The 23,003-nt window shown below is 48.2% G+C and overlaps 1 protein-coding gene across 3 annotated transcripts in view; it reads right to left on the bottom strand.

The window, feature by feature from the left end:
* LOC116953469 (uncharacterized) overlaps nt 1-23,003 on the bottom strand; it is a 72,726-nt gene that overhangs the window by 35,922 nt on the left and 13,801 nt on the right. For all 3 annotated transcript variants that reach the window (XM_032973696.2, XM_032973695.2, XM_032973693.2), the window contains exons 2-5: nt 8,838-8,916; nt 2,673-2,847; nt 2,037-2,164; nt 1,072-1,368 (exon numbers count right to left, since the gene is read on the bottom strand). In XM_032973696.2, the coding sequence (XP_032829587.2) occupies nt 1,072-1,368; nt 2,037-2,164; nt 2,673-2,847; nt 8,838-8,910 (673 nt within the window). In that variant the 5' untranslated portion in view covers nt 8,911-8,916. The remainder of the gene's footprint in view (nt 1-1,071; nt 1,369-2,036; nt 2,165-2,672; nt 2,848-8,837; nt 8,917-23,003) is intronic.

Raw genomic sequence — 23,003 nt, 5'->3', positions numbered from 1 at the left:
ATAAGTTACTGATGCATTGCATCCTAGGTACCTATGATGCAGTTTGGTATGTTATTGAAGAAAGACCATTTGGATACTTAAGACTCCAATTGCACAGTTTGTAATAAAATTGTAACATGAAGTGGGCAGTAAGAGAGAAAAGTAGAATAAGGATATTCGGGGTGCGATGCTGTGTCAAAGCAGTGAGCTGGCATCACTGAGGCCCTGCGTATGAATCCGGGTTTCAGCTGCCTGAAATTTACAATTATTTCAGGTAGAGTGATCTGATAGTTTGATCCCACATCGCCAAGTGATTACACCACCAAACCCATCAAATTAAATGTGGTTCATCACTTGATCTTGCTTCGTGAAAATCTTGGTTTGATTGCCGCAATTAAAACTATGGAAATATATAAAAAGATGTGCCGCTGAGTGTGGATAAGACACCATTTGAAATCACATCAAAAGTAATTCTGTAATTTCGTATTCCACTGCCATCTTCTGATTTGAAGTGCAATTATGCTGCTCACATTTGTAAATTTCTTTATCTCACTACGTGACAATTCTTACCACAATTAGTATAATTGGAATAAAAATTACAATGCTTTGAAAAAGATATATAAAAAATGTCTTTCAATAGGGCTAAATAAGGGGTTATATGTGACTGGATGGCATTGTGATTATACTATGGAGAGAGTAATTTACAAAACTGGGTTCGTGCCACCCCATTGCACACGTATCTATCCATCAGCTGAACAATGCTGCATAGAAGCTACACAGCCTATCTCTCCATACGAAGCTCCGAGTCTTCTCAGCCACAGTTGTGCCCCATGCCTCTATGCTCACGATACGTGGAACCCCGCTTAATGTAACGTCCCCTTCCTTGCATGGGTTTTTTCTGGGTCGTCCGGTCCTGCTCCGATAGCTAAAAAACAATGTAATTGGTGTTGCCCAAACATCCCAATGCAGCAGGGCCACGCTGAGTCCTCAGACTCATCGTGGCTTTCCTGGGTATGTAATCAATGATTATTATTTTTCGCAATATAAAATTGTATCGGTGGGTTTGTCACAGAGATCGTTGCGGCGTCGCACCACGGAAGCAGTAGGCGTCGTAGCGCTGCTCGGGCCCCGGGAACCCCGTGCGATCCTTGTCCCTGTAGATGGTGCGCACGCCGGCGACCGGCCCGCCGCAGTTGGTGCGAGGCCGCACGATGGGGTAGCGCACGCTCCCATCGGCAAGCCAGCCCGGGTCGCAGCGGTCGAACGCTGCCAGGCGCCATGCACCAAACAGCTGTCCTGGCGATGCCAGCGTGGCGCCCAGCGTCTCGCAGTGGTCGCGGGCTCCGGCCAGGGTCAGGCGTCCGATCGCCGACGCATGGAAAACCTCGCCTGGGCAGGTGACAACGCGAGCGCGGGGGGGGGGGGGGGGACGAAGGGGCGGAGGTCAACGGAGAGATAAGCGACCGCTGAAGATGATGTCGCGTAGGGGTTGGCATGGCCACAGCTTCCCACCCCCCACCCCCCACTGTATTTAACGATAATAGATTGTTAAATACAGTGGGGTGCCACGGTGGCGAGATGTTAAATGCCTGACCTGGTATGCAGGAGGTCGTGAGTTTGATCTCGGACCTGACACCTGCTGTATATTTGGAGTTTGCATGCTCTCCCTGTGGTTGTGTGGATTTTTCTTCGGGTCCTCCGGTTTTTTCCTCCACATTTAGAAACACGCTTTTAGAGTATTTGGCTGCTACACATTTCCACGCTATAAGCCACTTTCATTGGGCTATCATTGGTGGCCAGGTCACGTCTGAAATAGAGCTACATAGCTCAGTGGTAGCTTCTTTTAGTTAACCAGAGTAATGCCATGGATATGCTTTCTCCAAACAATCGCATCTGACCTGTAGCGGGATTGTTGTATACCAAATCTGGCCTGGCAGGCATCGAAAATATATATTTTTGTTTATTCTGTCCCGACGCCTTTGTCTTAAACGCTGAAAAACAAGGGTAGGAGGAGTGAGCGTCCACCACGGAGCGAGTGAGTGGGACACGTTGCTCACCTCGGAACTCCCCCACGTAGCAGTAGACGTCGAACATCTCATTTGGGCTCTTCACGCCGTAATTTCGCACTCCGGGATCGTGGATCTTGTCGCCATCGCATTTACGTCTGGGATGCACGATCGGGTACCTTGGGGGTAGGTTGGGGGTCAGGGGGGGGGGGATACCGGCGCGCGGTCAGGCTCGGAGAAAACCTCCTCGTGGGGGGGGGGGGGGGGGCGGTGACATGAGCGAGTCGTGCGTCTTCCGCTTGTTGGTTGTCGCAAGAGGGGTGCGGTTTGAGCCCGGCGGTCGCCCTGGTTAATACTGCGGCGTGTGAAAATGTAAAGACTTGAAAGAAAAACAGGGCAGTCAATGCAATTACATTCGATGCACTTTCTATGACAAATATGAATGAAACAAGAATATTCAGGGTCTACGTGGAGGGGTGTGGGGGGGGGGGGCGTCGCCTCAACGGCTCTCCACCGCGCACCTTGCCCACCTGCGTGCCAGCCAGCCAGCCAGAAAAATGTTTTTTTTTTCTAATATAGTGCGAAAAGCAGCATTGGGGGCTTTAGAGAGGGAGCGGCTGGGTAGCTGGATGGGTGGCGAGAGCTTTTGTTACGTGGCTGGAGCAAATCGCGGCGACGCAAACTCACCGAACGCTCTGGTCAGACACCCATCCCGCGTCGCACTGGTCCAGCCCATCCTCGAAGGCCGCCTGCAGCTGCTCGGGGGTGACGATGTGGGCGTCGATGTCCCGGCACGCGGCACGCGCGGCCTCGAACGTGAGGCTGTAGCGGCTGCCCGGGCCCCGGTAGTGGAAAACCACGCCTGGCCGGGCAGAGCGCATGCCGCACGATTCAATCGGTCGATCGCTCGGTCAGCGAATGAGCAAAGTCAGCGGTCAATCGCCTGCGGTCTGCTTACTCCTTCATCGGAGGAATGCCAAAACTATGGCGAGCTCTCTCCTCTCTCCTGACGAGCAGACCTCGGCTTTGGCATTCAGCTCCTGAACATATTGCTGCTGTCGTCGTCATCATCATCATGCGCAAGGATAACATTCGTGCGTGCTAGTGTCAATCCGTCATTTGTTCAGTCTGTCTACGTAATTGGTCATGCAGGCAAAGAGTCGAACATGCAATTGGTCTGTCAATTAGTCAATTGATTAATCAGTCAATCAATCATTGTCCGGAACGCTCTTCCTTCCAATATTAGGAAGCCACTGGAACTATGCACTTTAAAACTAAATTGAAAACTCATTTCTTTGGAAATTGCTTTTTATCTTTAGTTTGTTGTCCTTCCTCTGCACCTCTGATTAGCATGGTTGGCTATACGTACGGTGCGAAAGAGGTTCAACATACAAACATACAATCATTCAGTCACTGGTGTTGGTCGTGAGCGGGAATCGAACTTGGGTTGCCGAGTTCGTAGCGCAGCGCGCTAACCGCTGCACTACCACTTTCCTATATATATACGAGACAAAGATCGCCCGTATAGCCTGAAACAGACTGTAGGGGCAAGTGCTGTTAGCGAGCACCTATGAAGGCCGGAACGGTACACGAGGGGGTGGGTGGCCAGCACCACGCCCGACCGCCTTTGTCTCCCCAGTGGCAATGTTTACACACCGCACCAGGTACTCATTTGAGGCTGAGTCGACCTAGGGGAGGCCCGGGACCGGTTCAGATAATCGTCACTGGTGTTGGCCGTGAGCGGGAATCGAAAACGGGTCGCCAGGTTCATAGTGCAGCGCGCAAACCGCTACACTATCGCTCCCCTGTTATAGCACGCACACGCATACACGAACGCACATACACACATATAAGCACGCACACACACACACACACGTGGACCGTGCTCAACGCTGTACACATGCAGCTTTTGACAAAAGTCGTTTTATGCGGTTTTCTTATTTAAAAATTGCCTTTTGCCCGTCCAAGGACGGGTGTGTTGCAGTAAATATGAAACTTGCAAGTGAGAAGCAGACCGCGACGTGATGTGCATTGCATGAATGCGTGTGCAGTTTGTAAGGGCGTGGTGACACAGACCTATTTCATTTAAAGGTTATAATCCCTTAGTTCATCACGACGTCCTTTTTACTTTGATGTCTCAACAACAGCGTTACGGAGATCACGTGATGACGTGAGGGTTCTGCCTTCGTAGTGAGGGCTGTGAGTTGACGCCGAGGAGGGGGGAGGAGGCGCCTCGCCCCCCCCCCCCGCCATGTGGAGTGACGTCACCCGCTAATTAATATTAATGCAGGGGGTGTACATTTGGAGGACGTCACATGTTCATGATTATTAATGAGGGGGTTCCCCATGCGGAATGACGTCACCCGCTCAGCATTATTAATGTGGGGGGCTGTTTGATGTGGAGTGACGTCACTTGCTCATGATTATTAGCGAGGGAGGGAGCACGACGAAATCACCGATCAGAGATTTGCCCCCCATATATGGGATAAAGTGGGCGCGGCGTGTCTTTGCCCATATATGGTGAATCGAGGTGAATGGTTTCGGTTCAGCTCGGACGATCCCCAGTCGCTCAAAGTTGATCGGGCAGCAAAATGGACAAGGTTGATTCATTTGGCAATCGATTTGATTGGCAAGCAATACTTGGATCGAGTAGTCATGTGACATGCCCCCTTTACTTGATTGGCTAATATCAGCGAGATCGGTGATTCCGTCACAGTCCGCTTTTATTGTTGCACAGCGCCACGGTGGCGAGATGTTAACTACCACACCTGGCATACACGGAGGTCGTGGGTTCGATGCCCACCCTGACGCTTATTTTATGTATTTGGAGTTTGCATGTTTCTCGCCCCATGGCCGCATGGATTTTTCTCCGGGTCCTCCGGTTTTCCCCTCCACATTTAGAATCAACATTACGCGTTTAAGAGTATTTGGCTGCTATAATTGTCAACATGATAAGCCACTTCGTTGGGATCCAACCCACGACCTCCTGTATACCAGGCGAGGTAGTTAACATCTTGCCACCATTTGCAAATGATGAGACCCAGAAGGTCAAAACCAGCTCTCACACTGCACCCAGTGCTGGATTAAGCTAGTGCGGGGCCTGTAGCATTTGATGTTATAAAGGGGCCCAAAATAAAAAAAAAACGTAAATATAAAAACACATTTTTTCCTTGCATAGTAAAGTAATTGTATTTTTTTTATTTGCTATACAACCAGATAATACGCCAAATCGCTAACCTTAAACACCCAGTCGTTCATAAAAGTTGAAGGCGGTATCGTACTATAGTAATAGAGCAAGTGCAGAATCACTGAACCGGAATTGATAGCTTGAAAGCATTTAGCGCGAGGCCCTTGAAAATGCGGGGCCCGTAGCATATGTAGCTACTTGTGCTACTGGGATAATCCGACACTGACTTACGTTCTCACGCCGCTCAACATAATCGCATTCCCCCCAATCGCAATCAAGGAATGCGACACCGATGCAACGCGAATGATAACCGTGAGCTAATCGCCCATAATTGCGCGCGCAATCTCGTCGAATGCTTTGCAGCTAAAGCTCGAGGCTTGAGCCTGGACAGTGCTTGGATCGGTGGGCACCTCACGCAAAAGGACGGGCACAGTAAGGGGGTTGTGGGCAAGTCGAGGGCAGTGCAGCCAAATCCATTGCTGTATGTACATGATGTTGAACTTCTTTCGTGCCGTACGTAGCCAACCGCACTAATTGGGGGTGCGGGCGGGGGGGGACAACACATTTAACTCAGAACGCAGCTCTAAAGAAATGAGTTTTCAATTCAGATTTAAAAGTGCATAGCTCCCAGTGGCTTTCTATGCTGTACCCTGCCTACCTTCACCTGCCTGCACCGGCCGGCGTGGTGAAGTATGGTCAAAATATCCCCCACGGACCGCAAGGAGTGGGGAGGCCCTCCTCCAGGAGTGGGATGGTCAAACAGGTACAAAATAAAGCTGTTATGGAGGTACACGTTGTGCGTAAGTTTCGGTGTCCATTCAAGAAGGGAGCATGACTGAGCTTTGAGAGGCAGTGGAGGGGAGCCGTGTGGCGATAGTGATGGGAGACACTGCAACAGTGGTAATACAAGTGCAGCACAGCAACCTGTGGTGCCTATAACAGCATGGGGCTACCACAGATACGCATCGGGATGATGTTCATATACGGCACCAATCCACCTATCGTGCATCGGTGGCAAATTGGCGCGCTGCAGGACACAGACGCTTTTTTTTGTTGATTAAGGCGGACTCGTTACAAACAAACAAAAAAGCATTGTCGATGTCCCGTCGTAACGAATGTGCAATTAACCACAATGCAAACCCCGGATCGACTACAAAGTCAAATAGGTGGAGTGAGCACGGGGAAGGTTTGCATTTTCTATCGGAATAAATCGATGTCGGTCTGAAAGCAAGGGCGTGATCAGGACTCTGGGATGAATGTCGAGTCGGAGAACGGTTGCAGGATACCAGGCAGAGGGAGATAACATTCAGCAGTGGATAGATCATGGCTGATTTGATGGTGGTGGTGGTGGTGAGTGAATTTCAAACATGCGTGGGACGTAATTATTGGAGGTGCATTTTGTTCCAACGTCAACAGGAAGAGTGGCTGTCCAAAAAGCAAATAATTCTTCCTCAATGTTTATAATGCTGTTCTCAGTCGCACGCTAATTTTCCAAGCTAGCCGTAAATGGTAATTTTGAAGCTTCCCTTTTCGGGAAATATAGGCACTGTAATTTTGGTAAAATATATTAATATTGATCTTGATTTGAAGCTTTCGTGACTGCAGGAATCCATACTCTTTGGTTCTTTCGGTAAAGTCACGTAGGTAGAAAAATTAAAATAAATCACGACGTTTCGGGCACAACACAAGCGTCCGTCATCAGGTGGGAAAGCGGACGCTTGTGTGTTGCGCCCGAAACGTCGTGATTTATTGTATTTTATACCTATGTGACTTTACCGATAGAACCAAAGAGTATATTAATGTTGGTATCCAGAACTCCTTGAATTGCATTCTAATGGTTTTGGAATACTGTTGCAATCAAATTAATTAAGTCAAATAATGAACGAAAACATCATCTTCGCAAGCGATCGTAAAGTGGGTTAAAGGGTGGGGGGGGGGGGACAGTCACGTGACACGGGAATGTCAATACGAGCGGTCGCCAGGGTCACGACGCTAATACGAAAGGTCAAGCTGCAAATGAGCTGTCAAATCTCGGGAAAATGTGCTGGCGTGGATATTTAAAGACTGCTAGATCGCGAAGCCACATTTTAAACGAAAGAACTATGATTACATTCAAAATTGTCCAGGGAACTGTCATACTCTTACCCTCTTTATATTCAGCGTTTTGTATTTCTCGCTTCCCACCACCCACTCCCCACCAATTAGGGTATATGTTATCATGCTCTCACGGTGCAAAGCGTCATTACATTTCCAGATCCAAAAAAGTTAAAGGTGCAGCCCTGCAATTTCTCACCCACGCCACTGGCAGCGGATGGGTGCCTCCATATTGAGGAAGCTCCAGAGAGGGCCCCCTCGAGATGGTCCTTTATTTAACCCACTCTTCCACGCTAGATAGAAGTCTTTGAAGAGGTGGGGAGGGAGGGGTGGTACCAATATTTTACCCCACCACATGCAACCTGCCGATCGACTAACTGCCCCAAACAAGATAGCAGCTATCACATGTCACGTTATCGAATGGGCAAGTCAGCAGCCAGCATAATAAAAAAAATTATTATAGAAAATGTTTTTTTCATCATCTGCTGGTAAGACTCAGAAGATCGAAGCCAGTCCTGGGTTTGCTGCTTAAATGGATACTGCTGGAACACATTGGTTCAGGAGGAGCATGTGTGAAAAGCGATCTATTTATTTATTTATTACAGGCCACCGTCTGCTGATGAGACTCAGAAAGTCGAAGCCAGTCCTGGGTTTGCGGCTTAAATTAATACTGCTGGAACACATTGGTTCAGGAGGATCATGTGTGAATAGTGATTTATTTTTACCAAGTAAAAATGGGCCATTTGTCTTAACTATGTGCCTGACACACGTCCCGGGTCTCTCTAATACGGGAACAAAGAAGTGTTGTGAGCTGTGCACACAATTGGGTGGTTAAATCTGTGCCGCTCTGTCAAATAAGCACTCAAAATCTGGGCTTTGCCAAATTTAGGGTAAAACAATTCATTGTACAGTCATAATTGCCAAATTGAAACCACGCGTACTCCCAAAGATATTGAAAACACATGTTAATTTTTTAGTGGTTAGCCATTAGACCTGCAAATGACCAAATTAAATAGAAACTTATTTTTACATTTAATATTAAATAATAACGATACTTTATTTTTTCAAATAATGCCTTGCCAAGTCTCGGTGGTATCCCTTTTCAGAAGGGCCCTACTTGGGATATTTGGCCAGTTGCATTCCGTGTTTTTATGTTTGTACCTTGACACAGACTTCTTTCAAAGTGTCTTTTACCTTCCTCTAAATAAATCCGCAAATTCTTGAACGTACGCATCATGTACGTTTGTCGAACTTCTTTCGCACTGTACGTAGCCAACCGTGCTAATCGGAGAAGGTGCGGACGATTGGCTGGCTGGTGACTGGACTGAAATCCGTAGGCTTTTTTTGCTTGGGATATAAACCCGGGATGTCAGCGAGGGCGGTTTGGTGGTTAGACACAGCATGAGCTGGAGCCAGCACGTCACTTCTAACTTTTGTGTTTCCTCAAACGGCAAGTGTCCATGAGGTGCCTTTCAGCGAAGTCATTACGAGTGGCAGGACGAGGCAGGGACGAGGAGCAAAGTGTGCAGGGATGGTGTTTCGCAGTGCAGCGCGATCGGATCTCGTCGTACCTTTCAGGTTGCTCGCGTAGACCGATGCGCACAGCGTGAAAAGGAAACCTGCCGTGAGTGTTGCTTTCCTCATTGCAGCCTGGGTTGGGAGTTTGGAGCGGGGGACAAAAACACATACAGGTGAGTAACAGCTTCTGTCCACGTGATCCTGCATAGATTTGGGTTACCCCGTTGTCAAGCCATTGCTGAGTGCAGGCCTAGCCCCATGCCGTGTCGGCTTGCCGGGGCTTGTACGATGATACATCACCAACAACTGTTCACTGCAAGAGCAGTTCAGGAATCGCTCGCCACTTTTGTCAGCCCTGGCCGGGAATCACACTCGGGTAGCTGGATTGATAGCACAGTGCTCTAACTACTGCGCCATCGCTCCACGCATATTTATGGTATTTCAAATGCTGCACGTTACTGCCCACCATACTAGCCAGGTGGCAATGTGATTGACGAACTTGAGTCTAGACTTGCAAATGGAAGGTTGGGAGTTCAAATTCCAGTTAGGAATGGACACAACTATGTTGTCCCTCCACAGGTGGCGTTCATATAGAGATACTGGTCTATGGTACGGGAATGTGGAATTAACATCGCTGGCTCAGAGCCACCGATGGAGGTGTGGCTCCCTGCTCAATTCTTGTTTTAAATGTTAAACCAAACGTACAAAAAATCTAATCCTTTTAGTAACAAAAAACACCCCCTTTCCCGCCTGTCATATTTCGTCGTGTAATCTATTCACAAAATTCTGATCATGGCCATTTTGAGAGGACACGGGACCTTCCACGAACCGCCGCCATCTTGAATTCCCACCTCTGCTTTACCCAGTGTTTCTGCCTCAGGTGTTCATAGATTCCACCAAAAGGTGGCCGCACTGAATTGTTGACGTCCTGTGGAAGGGGACTGCGCATGCACCGAACGGTTCTGAGGCGTCTGCATGTGTGTAGCGTGGTTGAACGCCAACAATGTTTACAGGAACTGGTCCATGTTTACTCTTTGGATCGTCTTATACTTTGGATCGTCTTCTACTGAGTACTCCGAGGTCAAGGCTCTTTTACCGGGGTCATCGGGCTTTTGCCAGTGCAGCTCCCAAGCTTTGTAACGATTTGCCTTTGCTCATGATACAATCAGAGTCGTTAGAGCTATCTAAGTCCCGTCTTGAAAAGTGGCCTCTTTAAGCTGACCTTTAGCCCCGAGTTGTGGCCGTTTGCCCTGCAGGTTCTGTTTATTTCCTGGCTTTCCATACACGGTGGCGCATTGGAATCTACTGATTCAATGCGCCTTACAAATGTAATTTTTTATTATTATTAACAAAGTCACAGCAGCAGTTTCCCCCGACAGTAGGCACGGTGCATGAGGGTTACATTTTGTGGTTATGATCATGGGACACCATAAAAAAATGGCTAATTATACAAATTACTGTTCGTCAGAATGTGATTTTAGGTTGAACCGTGGCACATGGAGCGAAAGTCCAACAATCGTGCTGAACACCAACAGCAGCCGCCATTCGTTACTAAGTGGCGGTGACGTTGCCACAGTGTTTGCGCCAGGCCAAGTGCACTCCGAGGCCACGTGAAGTGTCGAAGGCCGGCTGGCAGAAGGTCATGGGAGAGACCCAGGTGTCATGGGTTGTATGACTGAGATGACTGTCAGACGCATCACCTGTGCCCCCTACTAGGACAACTCGGTGCATTTTATCTGCCCCGGCACTCCACTCATTGTTGTGAGCATCTTCTGGTCCGCCCTCCACTGTTGTTGGAAGGCGTCTGCCTACCAGCAACAGGGCGACTGCCTCCAACTGCCCAGCAGCGTCCCTCACGAACCTCCTCCATGGAGGCCGATCTTGACACCGAACAACACACAGTGCAACCCGGAAAAACGCATAGGGAGAGCCACACAGCAGGACAACCGCGAAAAGACCCCCACGCAGTAATGTCTATAAATATTCACTTCACAGCCAATGTCATGTTTCGGTTCCTCATAGATATGACCAGATGGTGGTGTCATTATTTGAGCTGCAAACCACGGGAACCCTGGCTCTGTGCTGCGCTTGCAGAACACAAAGTCTATCCCGACCAAAGATAGAGAGCATGGCCAAACTCCCCGAACGTAGTTCTCAAAGTGCTGCGCATTTCATAAGCTTGACGAAGTCATTAACAACGCACAAAATTAGCCGTCGAAAGCTGTTTAAAAGACTGCCTAAGCTATTCAAATAGCGCATCAAGGGGGTAACTGGTGGGAAGGGGGTGTAGGGTTAGTGTGCCTATTATAGGATACCTCCTGCAGAGTCAAAAACACACATCGCGTGTATAGTTAATGGCTCTGTAGCAGCTGCTACAATAACGGTGCAGGTGAGATAACTGCGTGTGAATCGTTAGAAGCATCTTGCCTGAAAGCTTTCGTGACTGCAGGAATTAATATTCTTTGGGTCTTTCGGTAAAGTCACGTAGATAGGTTCAAATTAAGAATCCGATGAGCTGTGAAGCTCGTTTTCACAATTTACAAGGAATATGGGACTCACTTCTTTGGAAACAGTGGCTGTGAATCCCTATTCGGTGAGATTGGGGGTTTTGGGGGCCGATATTTGTGGCTGAGAACGAATTGCGTTTACAGAAATTGCACCGTGAGATTGTTTTTCCCCCCCCCCCGAAATGGGTGGCACTTTAGTTGGAGCACCTATTTTATTTATTGTACATTCAAGAGCGTCGCTAGTTACTGGCCCCATGATCAGGAAGAAAAGAAAACAACAAAAAGGAAGTTCGTGGGTGCCAATTCCAGTTGTGAATGCATTGAAAGTGACAAAGAGTTACTGTTGAAGGGCCTGTAATTGAAAGATTGTGCGACTTTCGATTTGCATGCCCGCGAAGGTGGCAGCTTTAAAAAATATATAACATGAGCAAATACGCGCTGCTTCATGCATTGTCACTTGACGATTGTGACTGCCGCGGTGCGTACCCCTGCTGAATGGCGAGCGCGGAACGCCTGCGTCATCGCTGCACGTCACAGTAACGCATTCAGTGGCTCATTATGAAATAAATCGAGCATTGTGACATTTTTTTTTGTAAAGCGTGCAGCTTCCTTGGGTGTTTTTTTTTAATTCGCCAATTTAGCGTTCAAAAGTGTCTTAAATTTGTGTTGTTGTTCTTGGTTCTTTCGGTAAAGTCACGTAGAAGGGAAACAATAAAATAATAAAAATTTAAAACAATAAAATTCTCACGACGTTTCGACTGCAACACAAGCAATCATCATCAGGTGTGAAAACTCACAAACTCACACCTGATGATGATTGCTTGTGTTGCAGTCGAAACGTCGTGAGAATTGTATTGTTTTCATCATCAGGTGTGGTTTTCACACCTGATGATGATTGCTTGTGTTGCAGTCGAAAAGTCGTGAGAATTTTATTGTTTTATATTTTTATTATTTTATTGTTTCCCTTCTACGTGACTTTACCGAAAGAACCAAGAATATGAATCCCTGCAGTCTTGAAAGCTTTAAATCAAAATTTGTGTTGTTGTTGCATTTCCCTCTCACCTCCGATTAGCTAGGTACAGTGCAAAAGAAGTTCAACATACGTGCATAATTCGATACTTTTACCTATGCAGACCTATTTAAATCAAGACCGTGCAATGTTGAATGGAATCCCATATTCTATACGGAATGCTGTTGCCAATAACATTGGCCGAGAGTGGCTCCGCTGATTAGACTCAAAATATTAGTCTGCAAAGCCGGTTGTAGGCTGGTGGACACATTGTTTGTTAAATGTGTATATGAAAACATGTACTGTAATGGAGTTATGCTTATATTTTAGCAAGGCAAACATTGGTAAATTTGTGTTACTTTCACCTCTCGTGGGTCGGAGGTCAATATTAGTCCAAAATTGAGTGAAATCAAGTGTCCATCGTGTGGATAGACTGGCCCTGGCTATGGTCATGCGGGGCACGTATGCCAATGTAGTTAAGTACCGTCCTCTAGCCGCGTCTGAGCCAGGGAGGGCACTGCGACGTTGCCTGGGCACCAGGAGGACTTCGTGGTTCAGTCAACGATGCTCCAGAATTTAATATTTGTCCCCCCTCTGTTGCTGATGTTAAGTAAATGTGTACAATTGAACAACTCGTGGAATTTAACCCAAGTGAATAGTGCAGTTCACTTACCACTAAATAATACCCCAAAGACAATAAACAAGATAAAGGTAACCCATGAAGCTTACATATACTGCTGAGGAAAGTGCTCTTAGCAAGCTCCTATTAAGGGTCAGCATGACACGTGAGTGAGTGGTGCAGCTAGCACCACGCCCGGCCATCTTTTATCTCCCCATCGTGGATGATGTCACACTTCAATGGGTGCTGACTGAGGCTGGGTCGACCCAGGGGAGGCTTAGGAGCAAATTTTGATATAATTCGCCAGTGATGTTGGTACACCCCACACGTATGCACACACACTTGGCTGTCACACCCCAAAGACAAAACCCCCCACTATAGCCTTAACAGACTGTTGGGGCAAGTGCTGTTAGCGAGTAGCATCTATGAAGGCCGGCACGGCGGCAAACGAGGGGTTGGCAGACACACACAAAGACAAAGATCCCCTGTATAACCTTAACAGACTGTTGGGATAAGTGCTGTTAGCGGGCACATGTGAAGGTCGATACGGCACACGTGGGGGTGGGTGGCCAGCACCACAAACATTCCCCATTCGCCTTATGGATGAGTGCAAGTGTCGCTCGCAAGCATTGGTCCCAGTCAGGAATGGATGGTGAGGCCAGCATCATGCTCAGCCACCCTTGTCCCTCCAGCCCTGACATACACACACATAGGGGTGGTGCTGGCCCATTGGCAGCCCAATGTATGCATGCACGTTGACCTTCTTTCGCACCATACGTAGCCAACCGTGCGACTTGGAGGTGTGGCGGAAAATGCAGCCGTTGTAGTATTTGTCTGCTATAAATGTTCACGTGATGATCCGGCACTTATTTGAGCTATCATTTTTGGCCAGGTTGCGTCTCAAAAAGAGCTATCTAGCTCAGTGGGCCTTTCCTGGTAAAATAAAAATAGTGAAATAGTTTCAATGATGTTTGTGTGTCCCCTTTCAGTGCATTGACTCCGAGAGAGATGGCAGAAGAGGTTACGAGAAGACACTCGAGAATTCGTGAGATGCATACAAAAAACGGAGATGTATAGTGAGATGAGAGAAGAGATGCAGACACGGCTAGATTGGTTAACCCGGTGGTCTTCACTGTCTTGCCCGCGGCCTACTGACGGCCCTTGTTGGCCTTTGGTACGGCCCTCCGACAATCCACAACACGTGACAACACCCCCCCCCCCCATCATTGTGCTGCCAAACCCAATAGTGTCCAATGTGTGGCGTCCCTCATACTGATGATGTCGTATGTGCCCCCCCTCTCCCCCCACCGCCTCTGAGAATGAGTGAAGAACATTGGATGAATGTGTTTGTTATATTCATTAGCTTGCGATATTTAAATGGATTTGCATTTTAGGTCATATTTTGATGCATCCCATCGAGCTGCTTGGGGCCCTACGCCCTCGCTTCGGTTGCTTATACCCAGCCCCACCGCTGTACTAGCACAGCACCTATGCGTGTCACCTCTAGTAAAGTGTTGTGAGGTGGTGACTTTTTAAAATATTTAGTTTGCAGATCAAGTCGCTACCAGAGAGAGAGAGAGAGAAAAACTAAATCCCCCACGCAAATTGTATTTTTTTCATTACAATCTTTTTTTTCAATTGTGAAAACTATTTCGGAGATAAAAAAAAGTATCAAGATCTCACGTTACTGGGGAAGGGAAATAAATCGCGCTCCGAATTGAATGAGGGACAGCCTCACGATGTTCCCACCAGATGGAGCCAGGTTTCACCGCAAATATGAAGGCCCCTCTCATCACGATTCTCATCATCGCCGGCGTCATCATCGCCCTTTGTCGTGCAAGACAGCAAACCGATTTGCAACGGAGACGCGAATTAAAAAGAGACATTTCACTTTAACACGTAGGCTTTCGAGACCAATATAATCCATAATAGAGGTTTTTTTGGTGTATAATAATAACTCCCTCGACAATTTGTGAATTTAGTTGCGAGAAAATCAGCATCCTCCTTAACCAATGCTGCGGGAATATGTGCTTAAATGTATTAATAGGCCTTTGTCAATGCACTGCTGGATGGAAATATCCCCGCACCTCTAATCCTTCGGGGTTATTTGTCCGTGTTTCACTCCGCTGGTCGGTGCGAGTTGGTGAAAGAGAGTTCGGATATCACTCGTCACTGACGTTAGACAGGGCTTTGGAATCGAACTCAGGGACTATCAGATGCATAGGGCAGTGCAACCAACCACTATAACACTCACGGTATGAACCATTCCGCGATACTGGTGGGTATTTTAATCGCAGTATTGTACTTTGTTGTGGAGTTTATATTCATACCAAAAGAATGGTTTCGACATGTTACAATGAGATGATAATTGAAACGTATTTGGTCATTATGCAGCGTTGCCACATCTGTTCCAGACATAATTGCGTGTAATTTGTCTATCACCGCCACCACCGCCATCATCATTATCACCATGACCACCACCATAATCACAACCACCATCACCACCACCATCGAGAATAATTATGACTTTGCATTCGAGCGGTGCTGGTCGGCAAGCTTGTAATGAAGCATTTCCTAATCGTCTTGAATGTACGCATACGTTGAAGTTCTTTCGCACCGTACATAGCCAACCTGCTTAATTTTCATTAAACACTCTACATCGTTACACATTTAATGTTGCTGTAATTGTGAGGATCACCACAGCCCGCCCCAGCATCTTCACGACATCATCGTCCAATTGGGATCTCCAGATGACCTCCACCTGCCGAGCGCACTGATTGATGGGTTTATTTATTTAAGGATAGACTGGGCTCCATCACACTACTGTGGAATTTCCAGCAATGGCTTTTGACACTATCAACGGTAAAATAGAAAAGACGTTGCCCAGCAATTGTTAGAGATGGCAGAGTCGTGGGGGGTTATTTGTCCATACTTCACCGCACTGGTCAGTGCGGGGTTTGCGAAGGCGGCTTGTATACATGCGAACGCATAGAGGTACAGTACAACAATGGATTTTGCCGCATTATATTTTGCTGTCCACCGATGTAAGCCCTCTGCAGCAGCTGCAGCAGCCTATAACACCTGTTACGCATGGTGCTCGTACGTCCAAAGCGCTATCCAGGCTCAAAATTTGCTTCGCTTCATGACAGCTGACGATGTTTCGGGTGCATTCTGGGTAGGAGTGGTAGCATCCTTTATTTGACCATGGGATGATCATGATATTTAGGCCCTTCGAGACACACGATTCCTTGCCTCTTTTGCAAGGGTGACCTACATTACATCGAGTCAATAAGTGATGATTTGATGGGTGATTTGGTCAAATAATATAATCCACTATACTCAGTATATGCCTCAATAATAATAAATGCAATTAGTTTCGATAATGAGTAATATACATACACACACACACGTGTGTGTGTGCACACGTCTTTTGATTTTTGATTGACAGATTGGGAAAATGTAATAATTCCAGGAGAGCGCTCTGAGAGTCGCCATGAACGGAGCCGAGGGTCATTTCGTGCTAATGCATGCGCGGGCCCTCTGCACGTGTGACGGAGCACGTAGAGAGAGAGTGGGAGGGAGGGAGAGGGAGGGAGGGAGAGAGAGAGACAGGAGACGGGGAGCTCCTTCGCTCCGACCGACCTCGTTTAATTAAATAGCGATTCTCAAAGTTTGCCAAGGGAAGAATCAATAGGCTTGCTGCCGTTGGCATAGAGCCTTCTTGTCAATGGAACGGTCCGGGGAGGTGACAGGTTTTGGGGAGGGGGGTGGAGGGAGACTGAGCCGGGGTAGCTGAGAATCTCAGTTCGAATCCAGGCAGCTACTGGGGATTTAACAACGCTCTCAAGTTCACCGAGTATGGGCGAAGCTGCTTGGCCACTGTTGACCGCTGCACATCCTTTTATTTGCCCACTGCTGGTGACGAACGCCTCCCCAACACCGTTTGATCATGAGGGCTCCTGTTGTTGTGATGATGGTGGTGGTTGTTGTTTGCCCATATTTCTTACCCCAGGTCAGTAGCGGTTGGTGAAGGTGGAGGGGGGGGGGGGGTGATGACAACCAGGACCGGTTCATACACCGCTCGCCACTGATGCTGGCCGTGGCCTGTCATCGAACTCAGGTTGAGCAGATTAATAGCAGCGCAGTGCACTGACCGCTGCACCACCCATGCACCATTGGCTGTCACAGAGACCTTAACAAGTTTTTATTATGCTCAACTTGGGCTAGCCCGACTCCGAGGGTGTAACAATTCACACGAACGCATTCGGCGGTTGGCACGTGACAGAACGTCTCGCTGTGGAGCGTGAAGGAGTTGAATTCTGGTGGCGGCTGAGAGAAGTCTGTTGAAGTTGCTCGAGAAATGATTCCGCAGCTCCCGTGGTGTTATGGCCATCATCTACCAGTGACGGCTCCTCGACATCGGCAAAGACGTTTTCTCCAACCTCGCGTTTTGACCACGACTGGGATTGGTTTCAACGTCGACGGTTAATTTCAAAGCATAATACGACGAAAAAATAGATCCGCACGGCGGCGGTAGGGAGGAGGGGGAATTTGTGAGAGAGAGGGAGAGAGAGGGAAAAAAAACCAGCCAAGGGCTTTTGGACTCTGCCAGCGTCATGCCAATGTTTGGGCTGCAGCGTAAATCTGGCGTGGGTTACGAACATACGGAGTGGACTCGTAAATCGATGGTGGACATACTTATTATACTGATGGACTTGGACCAGTGAAATATGGAGGGGGTGGGGGGGGGCTTTTAAATCAGAAGGCGCTGACTTGAAAAAAGGAGTGGGCTCCCGCAACAGGGCACTTCACTGCCAAGACGTGGCGTCGCAAACTGCCTTGAGAACTGAGCCACTGCGTGTGAGTTGAACTTCCTTCACGCCGTGCGTAGCCAACCGTGATAATCGGAGTGTATCGGGGGAAGGACAAAAAAAAAGAACAAGCACAAAAAAGTGGTTCCAAAGAAATGAGTTTTCAATCGAGAGAATGAGTTTCCAACCTATGGCGAGGATCAATGTTTGCATCATTCAATCACTGCCGTATGTGTACATCGTGTGTATGTAGTCTACGGGATTATTTAAAACCACACTTCAAACGATTTAACCCATCCGATGTGGGTAAAGCGAGCACCACCAGATTGTCTTTGTCATAATCTTGACTGTCCTGGTCCCTGTCATAGGAATATGGAATTAGCACCACTGGCTTGGAATCCAGGAAAGAGATGAGTGTCACGTGACACCCGTCGGAGCGCGGGACGCCGGCTAGCTATTTGAGTCGTTGACAGAGGACGTGATTTATCGTCTCCTTACTCGGAAATTAGCACTTGCCGTGGCTAAAGAGTGGCACTCAGCCACATCATGTGAACCAAACAAATAAAAAAAGAATTCTGAAGAATCGTAGCATTATTATTTGCTGAACATAAAAAAAGTTAAAATTAAACCGATGCCATGAAACCACCGCTGTATCAGGGCCTCCTCAAAAACCATCGGCATATCCCACCATCCTGCCACGTAACAACTCATCTCGAGCCCACTTGCTCATAGCTCATCCTCCAGGATGGACGTCCTCTCCAAGCTCGTTCCTTCCCTTGGCTGCGACTTCGCTGTTAGGCTCGACCACCGGCCACGGCTCCCTCTAGCGGCGTGTCCTGCCAAGCCAACTTACGTTCCTTGACAGTTCAATGCGGTGTCCTCAACGCTCCTCGTCAGCCCTCTGATCCACACGCATCCTCAGCGTAATTCCATGCACGCATCTCTCCGCGATTCCTACTTGTCACCTCCTTGTTCGGCTCTTGTGTTGTAGCACACACGGGGATTAACGCCGCGCGCGAACTGGTCGAAACCCGCTTGCTGTGCTGCCTAAATACAGGCGCATAATTTCACTGACTCTTAACTCTGCACGGTCCATCAATCTCACGTAGAAGTCATTGCATGACGGGTGTTCATCGCCACACGAGGCACCGCCGATTAGCACGGTTGGCTACGTGCGGTGCGAAAGAACTTCAGCGTTCATACAGGGTCCACGTGTAATGGTAATTATGGCAGGCTGAGCGTACATGATTAGACGACGCAAATGTTACCCAAAGCGACTCTACAAGTAGCAGCGATAGCTTGTGATCTCAAGTGTAGAGAGAATATCTACACGCCTGGTATTGTACAGCATCGGCCAGTCAATATCCTTGAATTAACCAAGTAATGGTCCAATGAGATTAACAATTTCCAAGGGAGACAGTTCGATAGGGCAGTTAGAGCATTCATTAAAACAACGAAGTGGCCAAACCTCCCATGGCAGGGCCCACTCGTAAACGAGTGGTACGACTGCGTGAAGTTTTCCTTGGATAGTGAAAGAACTTCGCAAATTCGCAATTATTTAATGGATTTTAAGAGTGGGAACTGGCTACTGATGAGTATCGCAATCTTTATTTTGACCGGAGGAATCCGATGAGCTATGAAGCTCTTTTTTTTTTACAATGACGAAACACGGATGATGTTCAATTGCACGTGTACGATCGTGTTTATTTTCTGTTTTTTTTAAACTTATAATTTATTGGTGGGAGGGCTACTGCTTGACCGTACTTCACCACCACGCCGGCCAGCACGAGCTTGCTGAACGGTGAGAGCGATCAGCGGGCCGACGGCGACTCAACCCCCAGCCGCGATTCCACGCGGGGGGGGGGGGGGGGAGGAACGAGAAATGAGGGCATGGGCCTAAATGAAGAGAACTGCATTGATTATTGAATTAAGGCAGCGGTCCAGTATTGAGAGGGGACTTGTGTGGTTCATTAAATTGAGGGCTGTGGTCTTTATTTAGCTCGGTCAAGTAAGTGGAAAGACTGAGGTTCGTGGAAGGAAACATAAAGCAGTGCGTTCTTGCATTCAAACTGTCCCCTTGCATTCGCAGCGCGTTGGATGCACGTTTGCATGATCACGACGACGATAGCACCGTGGCAGTTATTATTTTTGTATGATGATATTGGTGGTTATGATGAATCTGCATCATGATTAAAATGATGATGGCGGTGGTCATGATGATGATGATTTGGTAGTGCTATAGTAGAGGTTATGATGATGGTGATTTACGCATGACGAATAGAAAGATAAAATCATGGTGGTGGTCGTGATGATGACCACTGTACAATGATTCTAATCCCATAAGGGCTACGTTGTGGCCATTGCATAAAAGTCAATTGTACTGTACTACGTTCCCACGTCTACCTCCCCCCCCCTCCTTTCCACCAACCCGCACTGACCAGAGTGGTAAAGTATGCTCAAATGATCCACACGGTGTGTGGCACAGCCATTACCTCGTCGCTCGCACGTTCCAGACGCGTTATTTTCTGGATGGCTCCCTGAAGGGGTATTGCAATTTGCACTCCATCTGTGTCCGCGACGTGAATTCGCTGGCTCGCGCGCTCGCGCACGCACTGCGACAGACGCCACTTCTACATTTATGACATCAAGAGGCACGCCACGTAAACAATAATAATAATAATACAGATAGATAGATTTGTACGACTGTTAAGCGTTAATAGGCTAAGAGTATCTGTTGAGAACGCGAGAGCGCACGCAGCCGAGGACGGTTGGTTCCATGGCCCTCGTCACGTCGTCGCATCGGTAAACCACCGAGCACCGAACCAATGAGAAAACGAAAACTCGCAAAGGCCAAATTCACCTTGGGCGTGGGCAAGGTGCCGTGGGTCAGGGAACCGCCAATCGACTCACTGAACCAGCACCGCCGGGATGCTGAATGAGAATCCCCAGCTGCCCACCCACTAATACACGGGTGGGGGGGGGGGGTCCTCGTGTGTGGCAGACTTTTGACGGAGTCAAACCGATCACCAGTGGATTGAGAGAGGAGGGAGGTGGGGGGAAGCAGCGTATACAGATCGATGTTGCACTTAGTTGAGCCAAAGCCTGGCCTCGCGAGGGCTTACGCAGTCAGCAGAGAGGCAAGCCCGGCGATTCGGGCGACTCGTCTCCGTGGCCGGCGACGCTGCGGTACAGTGGCGATGGTTGAAGGCGAAGCCGTCTTGGAAATTGCTGCCTGGCGAAGGCCTGCTGCGATGCCACAGGCCACCGCTTGTCTTAGACATTTCCGTGCATTCAAAATAAATGAATAAAGCGTTCGACAAAGGAAAAAAAAACCTCCCAGGAAAATGTCTGCGCGGGATTGTTCATCTGCTAGAGTGGACCCGCCACTGGCTGTGCGTCTGAATGGCCTGGGTATGAACACTCGGCTATGGACGAGGGAACACCTGGGATTGTTTTTGTCCCATCCACAGCGAACATTAGTGGCGAGTGGCATCTGTAATTGTTCCCAGTTCCCCTTTTCACCAAACCGACACTAGAAGCGGCGTAGCGAAGTCCGGACGAACACAACTCCCTCGTGACCAATACGGCTCGGCGAGGCGTTCATCCAGCAGTGGATTCACAGCGGGATGCGCATCATTAACATCATCATCATCCATAATGAACGGTGTGAACTTAACGAAAATGTAATTTCACAAGGACGCGGGAGTGACAGTTTAAAATGCGTGGCTCACAAAACCGACCCAGACCAAAGTCACGTGTGTTGCAGCCGATGGAGGCGTACGGTGACTGGGGAGAGGGGGAGGGGTGTGAAGGTTATCACGGAACATTCTCCGCAAAATGTGCGCTATTCATCATTTGCGAGCTCTGCGCAAGCGCTTCGCGGACTTGGCACAACTTTGGACGCGGCCAACAAGACGCTTCTTACACTCTCGCCCCGTGAGCGTTTCAAATGAGCCCAAAACCACCCACCCACCCGCTCACTGTGAAAAGCAAACACAGTGAGAGAGGTTTCGCGAATTTAGTTTGAAAGATTTTAAACGAAAGCTTCAATCGTTGGTAGATTTAAACCTGTTTTGCAAGACACGCGTTGAAGAAAGATGGAATTAGTTTTGTTGAGCAGAGCAGCTGAAAGAGATGATGTTATGGAGGACTTGTTCCAAGGGTTATACGAGACTGGGCGATGTCATTAAGCAGGTGCAGGCAGCCCACGTGGAGATACACAAAATGGTTGCCGTTTTAGCCTCCATCGCTGAATAGCGGAATTAGTTTCAGCACGGTCAAACACACACGGGCGCTATATGATCATCCAAATTCAGACAACTTCTCAAATTGTCTGCCAAAAATGGACAGTCGTGGATAATAAACAAAAAAAAACCTGGTAGCCATCTTGGAAAATGGCATCAATCTTGTCTTTTCATGGTGGTTAACATTTCGTTCTCGTTCAATGGCCCTAATGCGATCTCAATATCAAATGTGTCATGCTTCTATCACCATTTGAACGGTGATCTCTGTTAACTGCTGTGCTGGTTTGGGCAGTCTGCAGCATGGGAGACAATCGCCCACATTAGGGGTCATCAGCAAGTTATGCACAGCTACGAACCGCTATAAATCCCCACAACGTTCCATAACACGGAAACCACAACTCTATCAGGGCAGCGAACCGTTGCAAATTGTGTGGAATCTATAGCTGTAAGATTTATTTTGTATTGACTCTCCGTGGACATTTTCATTAACATTTGTTGAAAACCTAATTTGTCGGGCATTCGTGATGTGAATGGTCTGCAGTTCTTCTTTCCTGAACGTTCCGTGCCGAGCATTACTTTGTCTGAAATCCCAGGTATCCCGTCAACAGAGGAGACTTGTCTCGATGGGCTCTCATGGGGCCTGCAAATAAAGGTTATGTACTTACTGCACGTCCACCGCGGTTTGCAGATAATTACGAGAAAAGTGGTGGCGTGAGCGGGAAATTGCCGAGCTGCGCCTGTACCTTCATCGCAATGCTTTTGCAAGGCCAACAGAGGGGAGTGCACGCACCCAGCAACTGCCAAACCGCAAACCAAAATAAATCTGTCCTGTGCGTATCGCCTCGACCATTTACATTTAAACACCATTATTTTTTCTTCACATTTATCGTTCGCACTATGTCACCGTCCATGCTTTTTCGTGTGCAAAGGTAGCAGCGGGGACCCACAAGCCGGAGGGGGCCCAGGCACCGCGCTAGGAAGAGAGGGAGGAATTTCACAGAGAGAGGGCCCCTCCCATGCAAGTCTCAG

Source organism: Petromyzon marinus, chromosome 52 (genome assembly GCF_048934315.1).
Source record: "Petromyzon marinus isolate PM22_M1 ecotype Great Lakes invasive population chromosome 52, UKy_Petmar_22M1.pri1.0, whole genome shotgun sequence".
Lineage (NCBI taxonomy): Eukaryota > Metazoa > Chordata > Hyperoartia > Petromyzontiformes > Petromyzontidae > Petromyzon > Petromyzon marinus.
Note: the sequence above shows the minus strand (reverse complement) of the source record. Positions and strands in the feature narration are given on the sequence as shown.